Here is a 12,543-nt window from a genome sequence, read left to right as displayed (position 1 = left end):
CCGTGTGACATGTGGGATCTTAGTTCCCCAGCCAGGGATTGAACCCACACCCCATGCAGTGGAAGCATAGAATCCTAGCAATTGGAACCACCAGGGAAGTTGCAGGAGGATATCTGAGATCACAAGGGGAGGGGCAGCACCTTCACCACCGAAAGGTGATGGTTGAGGATCAAATAGCAGTTGTCACGGCAGGTTAGGCCCTGGTACAGGGCATGCAGGTGTTGTTATAACCCCTCGGCCACAGAGGTATTACAAAGATCATGACTTGAAGTCACATGCACTGCAGCAAAACTCCTGTATGACCCTCCCCCCCGCCCAAATCAATGGCAACACGAACAGTGTCAGAAGGTCTTTGATTGGGGGCATTTCACCAAGCAAACTCATTAAAGCAACTTCTGTTAGTTCCTCCCAGAGTGAGTGGAGTGAGCCTCGTGGATGGGTCATTTGTTCCCCCCGGCCTCCATCTTCCACCTGGAAAGTGGGAATAACCAGACTTGCCCTCCTTCTCCCACGCGACTCCTCTGTTTAGAGCCAGAGAATTGCTGGTGGTGCTTTCTGAGCACAAAAGCATTATATCAATACGTATGGGAAGGAGTGTTTATGAACAGGTAAATGTGGGCTTCACATATTTTGCAGGAACATTCTCCCCTTAGGGAATCATCCTTACCTATTGTAATTCTAAAAGTCTCATCTTATGCAACATGATCCAAAGTACCACTTTCTGAATCAGCACTCCTGTATGAGGGACTCTGAATGCTTCCGGCTCTTCAGCCCCAGAACTTGCGGCCCACCCCCATCCCCAGCGCGGGCTCTCAAACGGATGCTTGGCTTCCTTTTGGCATTTTATAATCTCCACCGTTTCTCTTCCAGAGCTAGGGGCCTAATTACCGCCCCTGCGTACGTTCATATAAAATTCCTGCTGAATCAAACTGCAGGATCATTAAGCCTCATGGCGTCCTGCTTCTTCCTTTCTTTAATCAGAATATCTGGACTGCAGACCAGAGCTCCTCGGTTTGTTGTTCTGGCTTCCTCCAAGTACATGTTGAAGTTGCGATTTTTCCGAGATATTCTTGGACTTGTTCTCCAAGCGCTTACTGTGTTGGTCTATTTATTAACTTCTATTTGAGGACCAATAATAACGAGTTGGCTTGCAAGCTGTGTTTGCTGCCAGGCCACCCGCATGCATGGTGTTAGGTGAACAGATTCGGCTCCCAGGGAGTCCAGCTGCTGGGAGCCCTGAGCCATTCCCAGGCTTAGCCCAGGAGGGCTTAACCCCAAGCTAATTACAGCTGCCTTCCCTCAGCTGATGCTGCTCACAGGGCTGGCTCTTCGTGTACTTTATCTTTAAAAAAAAAAAATTATTTATTTTGACCACGTCGGGTCTTAGGGCTTCCCAGGTAGCACTAGTGGTAAAGAACCTGCCTGCCTGTGCAGGAAACATGAGACGTGGGTTCGCTCCCTGAACAGAAAGCTCCCCTGGAGTAGGAAATGGCAACCCACAGTAGTATTCTAGCTTGGAGAATCTCATTCTAGCTTGGGGAATCCATGCTGAATCCCACGGACAGAGGAGCCTGGCAGGCTACAGTCCATGGGGTCACAAAGAGTTGGGCACGACTGAGCATGCAGAGAGAGATCGGGTCTCAGTTGCAGTGCACAGGCTTAGATGCCCACAGCGTGTGGGATCTTAATTCCCCAACCAGGGGTTGAACCAGGTCCCCTCCATTGCATGGTGGATTCTTAACCATTGGACCACCCGGGAAGCCCCTGGTGGGAAGCCCACCTTTAAAAAAACATTTTATAGTTTATCATTTTTAAGCCTCACAATCACCATGGAAATGTAGACATGAGTATTCCCATTTCCAAATGGGAAAACCACGTGTGTGCTCAGTCTGACTCTTTGCAACCCCATGGACTGTAGCCTGCCAGCCTCCTCTATCCATGGAATTTTCCAGGCAAGAATACTGGAGTGGGTTGCCATTTCCTACTTCAGGGGATTTTCCCAACCCAGGGATCAAACCCACATGTCCTGCATTACAGGGGGATCCTTTACCACTGTGCCACCTGTGAAGCCCCAGAGAAATGGACGACCAGTGAATTAAAATAATTTGCCCAAGGTTATCCAGAGGAGCTGGATCTTTTGTCCAGATTGGTTTCTGATTTTCCAAAACCTCAGCTGTGTAAACTCAAATCACCAATCTAGAAGAAACTGGAAAATGATGAAGTAACTGTTTCAGAGTCCTTATACCAAAGCCCAAGCCTTTTGTTTTATATCCTGTTCCAGTAACCTAACTTTCTGATTCCGTAACAGTGAGCATAATGGGAAGCTACTGGAAGAGGGCCTCCTCCCTGCCAACAAGAGGAAGTAAGAACCTGGTTGTGGTAACTGGTTAACAACTTGCTGACACCCCAGGCATGGCAAGAGAGGACAAGAGAAAATGTACAAGCAAACCTGAGTCACAAAGAAACAAGAATTTGGGATCATTTAGTACAGGAGCGAAACCCCCATCAGTTGCTGGAGAAGACATTGCTCCTATAGCCCAGATCAATACCTGAGGCATCCTTAAAATTAAGAACCTAGGGACATGAATTATGCATCGTAGAGAGAGTTCCAGGGAGAAATAGTTAAAATAAACACCCTTTTCGGGCTTAAACAAGTATGCTTCAGTCATCTTCACAAATTCTTATGTGAGGTGTTGATGAGAATTCAGAGCAATTGAAATCCTTGTGTACTGTCGGTGGGAATGTAAAGTGGTATAGCCATTGTGGGAAACAGTATGTCAGTTCCTCAGAAAATTAAACCAGAATTATCACACGATCGTGCAACTCCACTTCTGAGTGTATACCCAAGAGAATTGAAAGCAGGGACTCAGATATCTATATATCCATGTTCACCGCAGCATTGTTCACAGTAGCTAAAAGGTGAGCGCAACCCGAGATCCATCAACAGATGAATGGATAAACAAAATTTGGTAGCTACATCCAGTGGAATATTGGGAAGGAGATTTTGACACATGTTACAACGTGGATGTATCTTGATGACATTATGCTGAGCGAAATAAACCAGTCACAAAAGACAAATGCTGTGTGATTCCACTTCCACACAGTCCCTGGAGTAGTCGCGTTCGTAGAGACAGAAAGCGGAATGGTGGTTGCCAGGGGCTGGGGGGCAGGGAATGGAAATTAATGTTTCATGGATATAGAGTTGCTTTCATCACTTGTACAAGATGGAAAGAATTCTGTGAATGGATAGTGGTGATGGTTGCCCATTATGAATGTATTTAACACCCCTGAACTCTACACTTAAAATGGTTAAGATGGTAAATTTTATGTTACTTGGCTTTTGCCACAGTTTTGTGTGTTTTTTTTTGGAAATCAACTTATATGGCATTGCCTCAACCCCAAGTGGGTATGTGAGTTATTACTGGAATTAAAGTTTAAAATCCTCCAAACCCTTTCTGCTTAGCACCGAGGAAATGTGGGCAGAGACCTTGAGACCATTTTGTGAACCGTGAACACACAATGAACAGAAGTGGAGTGAGAGGTGGTAGAGAGCTAGCTTGGGTGCTGGTCACCGGGGTGTGAGAGAAGGACAGATGGCAACTTCCCTAGGGATTCCGCATGATAATAAGCTCAGGAGGGCTTCCGGGCAGTTTCCTGCCTAGTAACGGCCTCTCTGTACTCTCTGCTCTCCTCCAGGTTGCCTTTTTCCTTTACAATGGGGTGTCGCTGGGCCAGTTTGTACTGCAGGTGACCCACCCACGGTACCTGAAGAACCCACTGGTTTACCATCCACAGCTCCGAGCACAGGCTTGGCGTTACCTGACATACATATTCATGCATGCGGGGTGAGTATTGGTGTCCTTCACTCTATCAACAATCCCTGCAGAAAAATAACTGGTCCAGAGAGCCTGGATTGAAATTTTATTTTTTTTTAGTTTATTTTTGTCTACCTGGACACAGGATTTGAGATGGCTTCTTAAAACTTATCTAATACCAAACCGGTATGTGTAAATTATTTGGAGTATATGGGAGATGAAAATGTTTTACAGTTGGTGGTGGTGATGTTTGTGCATGCCAGGCCATTAAAACTATACGGTTTAGGGGACTTCCCTAGGGGCGCAGTGGGTATGAATCCACCTGCCAGTGCAGGGAGTTTGATCTCTGGTGGCGAAGATTCCACATGCCATGGAGCAGCTAAGCCCGTGCACCACAGCTACTGAGCCCTGTGTGCTGCAGGTACTGAAGCCCATGTGCCCAGAGCCTGTGCTTTGCCGCAAGAGAAGCTACTGCAATGAGAAGCCTGCGCACCTCAACGGAGAGTAGCTCCCACTTGCTGAAAATAGAGAAAGCCTGTGCAAAGCAATGAGGACCAGTGCAGCCAAAAATAAATAAAATTATATATTTATTATATATATATATATATATATATATAAATTGTACAGTTAAAAAAAAGAGTGTATGGGAAAGAGAAAGCAAAGTGAGATCAGCATACACAGCATGTGATTCTATATCTTTGCTGTAAGTAGGTTATAGATTTATTCTGAGCTTCCTGGTGGCCAAAGCAAAGAGGGAAATGTGGTCAACCACCAGGTTCATTGTCCATAAACTATGTGTGAGAGCTCCTATAAGTTGAAATAAAGCACTGATTTGTTGAAAGGAGGTCTACCTATATGGTGACATGAGTCTTCTGGAGGAACTCTGGAAATATTAGAGTTTCTGTTTACATAGCCATGTGACCTCTTTTGGGACCTGGAGTGCCACCAGTTCTCAGGGATGCATTTTACCCCATGATAAGGACCTCCTAGCTGGCCAGGTGACCACCCAGGTCCAAGTCTCTTGAATGCACGATCTTGGCTGGAGAGTTTTTACGTAGTGGAAGTGTGGAGTTGGAAAGTCAGAATCCCCGGACCCCAGACCTCTGCAGTGTCTTCTACAGACTCTAGAGAAGTGGAGAGAAAGCGTGGAAAAGCCCTGAGGGTGCCTGTCCCTCAGGCAGTGGGGATGCCAATGGGAAGAAGATCACCCGGGCCCTCATGGTTCTTTCCTTGGGAGAATGACCCACAGTGGCCACGAGGAAGCTCCACTGTGAACCTCTGCTCCTGCTGAGCTTCTAAAGGGGCCAGAGAGCCTCCCCCAGCTGGCTGCACCTGCTGGGGAGGCTGCTTTGGGGTGAAGAGACTTCTCTGGTGGTCACTGATGAATGTCTCTACTCTGAGCCTAAGGGGATGGCAGCCTGGCCTGCTATGTCTCAGCTTCAACTTCAGGGCTGAGGAGGAGAGTGGGGGAGGCCCTTCATGCTTGGGTATCCTCATGAGCCAAGATGTGGACACAACAGGAACTGGGGGAATAACTTTGACTTACTAAGTTGTTTTTTTTTAAGTATTTATTTATTGTTGCACTGGGTCCTCATTGCTTCATGTGGACTTCTCATTACAGTGGCTTCTCTTGTGACGGAGTGTGGACTTTGGGAGCACAGGCTTCAGTAGTTATGACACGAGCTTAGCTGCCTGGCAGCATGTGGGGATCTTCCCAGACCAGGGATCAAACCCATGTCCCCTGCATTGACAGGCGGATTCTTCGCTACTAGGCCACCAGGGAGCTCCCAGCCGTAGGGTCTGGTCCACTTCTGGATGCCCAGCCTCTTGACATGCTGACTGAATGACTGTGGTCTCTCTGTACAGGATAGAACACCTGGGACTCAACGTGGTGCTCCAGCTCCTGGTGGGGGTGCCTCTGGAGATGGTGCATGGAGCAACCCGCATTGGGCTTGTCTATGTGGCCGGTGTCGTGGCAGGTAGGCAGGTGGGCCCAGAGTCCATAGGGGTGAACCTCCCCAGGGCGGCTGATGAGACCCTGTGCCATCAGGCAGGCCCCAGGCTTCCAGCGGACGCTCATCACCCAGGCTCCCGACTGCTAGGGTTCTCCTCCGGGTACCTCTCCCCACCTCCCCAGGGAGACCGGACGGGGATGCCACCCAGAGGGGGAGGCGTGTGACGGCAAAGCGGGGGGAGGGGTGTGATTTGGAGCCGGCAGACTGACCGAGGTTTCAGTCTCTCACTGCCGTGTCGTAGCCGTGTGAACTTGGGGAAATTCCTTACCTTCTCTTGGCGCCTGTTAAGCTTTAAGAGGGAACTAATGAGATCTGCCACAGAGAGTCGGACACAACTTAGCGACTGAACAACGAAAAGGGAGATATGCGTGCAGGATGTGAGGAGGGCGGGGCGAGGTGAAGAATGAAATAAAGCAAGCGTAGTGAGATCCCGGGGGTGGTGGTGGGGCACCTGTACCCGAAGGGTAGTCTTGCCTCTGCCTGGGCTGGCCCTTGATTGACCCACTGCAAGCAGGAGATAGTCTGGCCCAAGAAGTCGTGAGCACTTGTGCCAGCTGGAGGAGTCTGGGCCCTGGCTGACTCAGCCCACGTGGCAGGTGATGCGTGTAATCACTGTGGCCTTGAGGACAGTGTCGCAGCTCCTGGGCCCCCGCCCCGGTGGGAGGGGAGGTGGACCGGGGCAAGGTGGGGAGAGCGGAGGAGATTTCTGCAGGAGTCTGCACCAACTGTGCTTCTGAACAGAGGAATCTCCCTGGTGATGTCTCCAACTTTATTGCTGGCTTTTTTTCTTTACAAGGTTTGCTGCTTCAGCTCTTCACCTTGACAGCGGTGCCCAAGGGAGCTTTGCGTGTGTGTTTAAGTAAGATCTTAATCCTTTCTGAGTGGCATTAAAGCTGTCATCAGGAGAGCAGGGCAGCGTCGGCCTTGTAAACAGAGGGCAGGCAGGGACCCCGGGAGTGAGTGGGAGGGCTTCCGGAATCAAAGAGGGAAGGCTCCCACCCCGCCCGTCCACCCGTCCATCCCAGGAGAGGCTGGTCTGCTAGTTTGTAAAGCCTCAGCCTGGGAGGTTGGCCCAGCGCTGTTCTCCTTCACTCCTGGGCTGAGGTTGAAAACTTGGCCACCTTGGACAGCGCCCACACCAGCCTCTCTTCTCCCAGAATCCAGCACCTTCTGCATCCTTGAACAAAGGTCTGAGGAGCGTCTCCGTGCGCCAGACTTCCTCAGTCACCCACACACCCGTGAGCGTCGGCATGTGGGGATTCAGAGCCACGTTTTCCATACCTACTCAGAGACCCAGATGGTTAATGGCGAGGAACAGGGAAGTGCTCGTAACACTTGCAGTTAGTAGTCAATTAAGTGGGCGTGCCGGAGTAACCTAGAAGACAACACAGATTCAAGATGACTCAGGTCTCGTCCAAACCAGATGATGCCCAGCGGGGAAACAGTGCAGATATTACTTCCCAGGGACACCAGTGCAGAAGGGGTTGGTGTACAGGCAGAAGGGGGCTTGCCAGCTGAACCTGAGGGTGTGGGTCTGTACTGCAAAGCAAACGACGTGCACTGTCCTATTTGAGTCATTGATTCAGAGCAGAGGGCATTCTGGTCACCACATGTCACGCCATTGATCTCCAGGATTGAGCTGATTGATCCGCCTGCACCCTTTCCTCCTCCTCGGCTCTGTGTGTGCATCGCTCTTCAGAGAGGGGGTGCCGGTTCAGACAGTCAGGCTCTGACCAGATAGCCAAGTGCGTGTCCTGTGCAGGCTGTATTTAATCCCCGCAACAACCTCCTGAGGCAGGTACTATTACCCTTCACCTGTTACAGATACAGAAGTCAAGGCTTGGAGAAGGAAAGTGACTTGCCTAAGAAGATACAGTCATAAGTGGTGGAGCTGGGCTCCGATCAGGCTGTCTGACCCCAAAGGCTATGCTCTAACATGACCTTAGTGTTATGAGAACCAGAGGCAAGACTTATCCTTCATGCATGGAATTTATTGGAAACCAAGGGAGGTCATTGTTTTCATGTTAAAGATTTTTTGATGTGGGCCATTTTTAAAGTCTTCACTGAATTTGTTACAATATTGCTTCTGTTTTGGGTTTTGGTTTTTTGGTCGTGAGGCATATGGGATCTTAGCTCCCAGACCAGGGATCGAACCCACACCCCCTGCATTGGAAGGCGAAGTCTCAACCACTGGACCACCAGGGAAGTCCTCCAAGGCGGGGCAGTCTTCATAGACATTAAGCCCTGCTCTTTAATTCCTGCCCAATGAAAATATTCCAAATCCAAGGCCATCGCATTTTGTAACAATTATAACTAATCTCTGCTCAGCATGTCTGATGGTCCAGGCATGTGATAAAGGGTTCACGTGTATTATCTCATCACATTCGTCTGAAGTGGCTACTGACACCCCCATTTTATAGGCAGTTCAAAGAAGTGGAATCACCCTGTTTGCTCAGCCAAGAAATCCTAGAACTGTAGTAGAAACTTCCCCAAACCTGTGCTTCTAGCCAATGCTTGAAGCCAAGATGTATCTCACTTCTGCTAATGATTATAGGGCTGAATTTAAATACTTTAACATCCAGTCTTGGGACTTCCTTGGCAATCCAGTGGTTAGGACTCTCAGCTTCAAATGCAGGGGACATGGGTTGAATCCCTGCTCAGAGAACTTAGATCCTGTAAGCCATGTGGTTCGGCCAAAAAAATAAAAATAGCCCGATCTTTTCACTGTTTTGCCCAAATTTGATTATAAATTCTGTAGATCAGAAGCCATGGGCGCACCCCCCAGAGCCTAGCACAGGCTTTGGCACATGGCAAGCACTAAATGAGAGGGTACATACATAAATAAAGTTATACTGCTTAAAGGTAGGTGTTCTGGCAATTTTTATTTGGATTTGCTTTTCTTTAGCAACCAAGGGCGGAGAAGGCGATTGGCAACCCACTCCAGTACTCTTGCCTGGAAAATCCCAGGGCGGAGGAGCCTGGTAGGCTGCAGTCCATGGGGGTCGCTAAGAGTTGGACATGACTGAGCGACTTCACTTTCACTTTTCACTTTCACACATTGGAGAAGGAAATGGCAACCCACTCCAGTGTTCTTGCCTGGAGAATCCCAGGGACGGGGGAGCCTGGTGGGCTGCCATCTTTGGGGTCGCACAGAGTTGGACACGACTGAAGCGACTTAGCCGCAGCAGCAGCCGCAGCAACTAAGGGAGGTGCTGGAGGACACCTGCTTTAAATTTTCCAGGCTAAAATGATCCCAGCTGTGCGTTATGGCGAAGTCGCCAGTTCATCACTGTGCTGGCATGGACCCAGGGTTTCGGGGAGTGGAAATTCACAGCCCTGAGTAGCACTGGTCCTCTGGTTTGCTGCTGTGCAGAGGTGTGGCTTGCTTCTCTGTCTTCTACCTTCCTGACCTCCGTGGGTTCACACTGCATCCCATAGGTTTGTCAGGAATCCTCCCTGGCCCTGGCTTCCTACCCTGGAATGGCTTTGCTCTGTTGATATGCAGAGCAGCCCACATTTCTACTTGACTTCTCCCAGTCCCTCTGAAAATGAAAGTGTTAATCACGCAGTCCAGTGTGACTCTTTGTGACCCCATGGACTGTAGCCTGCCAGACTCCTCTGTCCATTGAATTCTCTCCCACCAGACTTCTCTAACCATGGAATTCTCTCCAGGCAGGAATACTGGAGTGAGTAGCTATTCCCTTATCCAAGGGATCTTCCTGACCCAGGGATCGAACCCAGGCCTCCTGCATTGTAGGCAGATTCTTTACCATCTGAGCCACCAGGGAAGCCCATAGTCCACGACTAATTTGCAGTCATTTAAGGAAAGTCTTTCTGCCACAAATGGAGGGCAAGTGGGTCCAGATCATTTCCTTCTAGATTCTTATATCAGTATTCAAACCCCAGACCCTGGATCTTAGGCCAAGGCTTTTATTATTGTATTTCTGATCTGGAAGGAACCCTGGAGGTCCCCTCCAGTGAATGGCAAACTTTACTCCCCATGTCTCACCCCCATTCAGCCTGAGCAGCTGTCTGCCCTCTGCTCTGTGGGATAGGGGTATAGGTCAGGTTTCTTTGAAAAGAGAGTCTTACTGCTCAAACATTGGACAGCCTTAGAACTAACCTCCTCATTTCACAGATATGAAAACTGAAGCCCAGAGAATTCAGGGGCTGTGTCCGAGGTCACACAAGTAGCCAGTCTCGTCCCCAGTCGACCATCCTGCCACCATCCAGACTGACCTGTGGCCCTGCCTGGGGTCAGGACTCCCATCCCTGGATAGGGTGAGGGAAAGGTCAGTGCATGGAGGCTGGACCCTGCCGCCTCCCTGCCCTGGTGGATCCCGCCGGTGAGGCCGAAGGAGCAGAAGCTGGGCCCATCTGCAGGGACTCACATGGAGGAAAGAGGCCAGCCTGGGAGCTTCCTCTGTCCAGACGGTAATTAAGAGGAGCCCAGCCCTGCAATGCAACCTCCTCCACCAGCCCCAGCCGGGAGCGTGGGAATCCTTTGTCATGCAGATCTCTGCTGGCCTGCAGGCCACCCTGAGATTTTTTTTTTTCCCCTCCTGTTATATAGGGTTGACCCCATGGCTCAGCAGTTAAAAAAAAAAAAAGTTATCTGACAATAGATCAATACCTAATTAAAGCCGAAGGGGAAGCATGAAAGGAGAGAGGAAAGATTTATAGTTGCCCTGGGAGGGGAGAAGGACTCGGGTGTTCTTAGTTCATGACAGTTTATGTTTTCCTTGAGAGATGACATCCCCCTGGAGACGAAGAACCTGTTGTGGGGAATCTCTTCCTGGTAGGATCACAATAAGCTCAGAGCCTTGAGAGCGATCTGGGGTGGCGGCAGCAAGCGATGGGGGGAGAAGGCAGATGACATTGCTGCTACCTCTCCAGGCCCAGGGTGTCAGGTACCCTGGTTCCCAGGCGGGCCCCAGCCTCTTCCTTAGGAGCTGACCCTCCACCCCCATAGGGCCTGCAGAACTTGGCCTTCTGCCTTGCCCTCCTCTCTCCACCCAGGCAGTGACTAATTGGCTCAGGAGCCTGTGGGCATTTTCCAGTGGTGATTTCTGCACACTCACCCTGCCAGCCACCTCTCATCCTCTGAGCCCTGAGTTCTAACTCCCAGTTATTTTTAGTCTCCTGTGTCCTTCCCTGGAAGCCAAAGCATTGATCACACTTAAATGAGACCAGAACAATGCATTGCCCATCTCCTCTCTGCCCAGCTTCCCTCCCAGGACCAAAGTTTCTCATCCTCCAGACCTAGAGTCTGTACCATTCCTTTCCCCCAGGGGGTATGACATCATCTTTCTTTCTTCCCTGGAACTTCTCAAGGACATTTTTCCTCCAAAGATGCTCAGCTCTAGAGATCCTGTTGGTCTGTTGCAGTTTCACTCAGTTGGAGGTGATGCATGGCAGGTTTCTGGGTGCTATTGAGAAAGAGTGAGGGTAGAGGGTGGGGATTGACAGGTTAGGGAGTGGCTGCTGGAGAGGCCAAGAGTACACGAGTTTTGTGTTAGGCAGGCCTGGACTCATGTCCTGGCTCCAGCCATTCCTACCAGGTGACTGAGGCCTCAGCCTCCTCATCTCTGCGATGAGGCTGTTAGCGCCCGCCTCAGCGAGTGGGCTTGAGGGTCACACAAAATGTTTGGCAGTTGTCTGACACACAGCACCCCATAAGGGTGGCAGTTTCGGCAAAACTACTGCTACCATTTTCTTGACATCGCTCAGAACCCTGAGATAGCACCCGGTGAGGCCAGATCACCAGGCAGATGGTCTGGGTTGGAGCTCTACTGTGGACAAGTCACTTCCCTCCTTGAGACTTTGCTTCCCAGTTGTAAAAGGAGAGGTTTGAACCAAATGGTCCTTTCGGTCGTAGATGAATCTTTCAGGAAGCTCCAGGGTGATGGAGCTTTCGCTCTGGAGTCTCAGCCCTGAGGCTGCAGCATCCCAGCGCCTGGGACTCGGGGTGGGGAGCGACTCCAGCATCCTTGAATTCTCCGTCTCTCTCTGTACCAGGGTCCTTGGCAGTGTCTGTGGCTGACATGACCGCACCAGTGGTGGGCTCCTCTGGAGGGGTGTATGCGCTCGTCTCTGCCCATCTGGCCAACATCGTCATGGTGAGCACCCCTGTCCCTGAAGTCCTTTCTTGGCCCACCCCACCCCTTCCCCGCCATCACTGGGCCTGGATGTTAATCTACCAGAGTTGGGTTTTAGATTCTTTTCTGTGCTCCAGCCTGGGCTCGGAAAGCCCCAGGTGGCCTTGGCCAGTAGCCAAATTCAAGGAAACTTCCTCACCCTCTGCCGGGCCATTTCCAATGGGTCCCTTCTGTATATGATTCCAGTTTTCTCCAGCCTGGCTTTGCCTGTCTCCCTATTCCAACTCTGCTACTCGGTGGCTTTAAAAAGTGAAAATTCTTGACCACTAGCACCCATCAAAATTGTAATTCATTGTTTCTCATAGTTTGGTAAAAGTAAAGGGCCTTAAGGGCTTCCCTGGTGGCTCAGTGGGTAAAGAATCTGCCTGCCAGTGCAGGAGACACAGGTTTGATCCCTGATCTGGGAAGATCCCAAATGTCACAGAGCAACTGAGCCCGTGTGCCACAACTACTGAGCCTGTGCTCCAGGGCCCAGGAGCCCCAACTACAGAGCCCTCATGCCCTGCAGCCCCCACAATGAGAAGCTGTCACACCGCAACTACACAGTAACCTCTG

The 12,543-nt window shown here is 50.3% G+C and overlaps 1 protein-coding gene across 2 annotated transcripts in view; it reads left to right on the top strand.

Annotated features, from left to right (window-relative positions):
• RHBDL3 (rhomboid like 3) overlaps positions 1–12,543 on the top strand; it is a 55,682-nt gene that overhangs the window by 25,420 nt on the left and 17,719 nt on the right. For both annotated transcript variants that reach the window (XM_024980655.2, XM_024980654.2), the window contains 3 exons: positions 3,697–3,845; positions 5,682–5,794; positions 11,849–11,949. In XM_024980655.2, the coding sequence (XP_024836423.1) occupies positions 3,697–3,845; positions 5,682–5,794; positions 11,849–11,949 (363 nt within the window). The remainder of the gene's footprint in view (positions 1–3,696; positions 3,846–5,681; positions 5,795–11,848; positions 11,950–12,543) is intronic.

This window comes from Bos taurus, chromosome 19 (assembly GCF_002263795.3).
Source record: "Bos taurus isolate L1 Dominette 01449 registration number 42190680 breed Hereford chromosome 19, ARS-UCD2.0, whole genome shotgun sequence".
Classification (NCBI taxonomy): Eukaryota; Metazoa; Chordata; class Mammalia; order Artiodactyla; family Bovidae; genus Bos; species Bos taurus.
The sequence above is the reverse complement of the archived record's forward strand: the minus strand, read 5'-3'. Positions and strand labels throughout refer to the sequence as shown.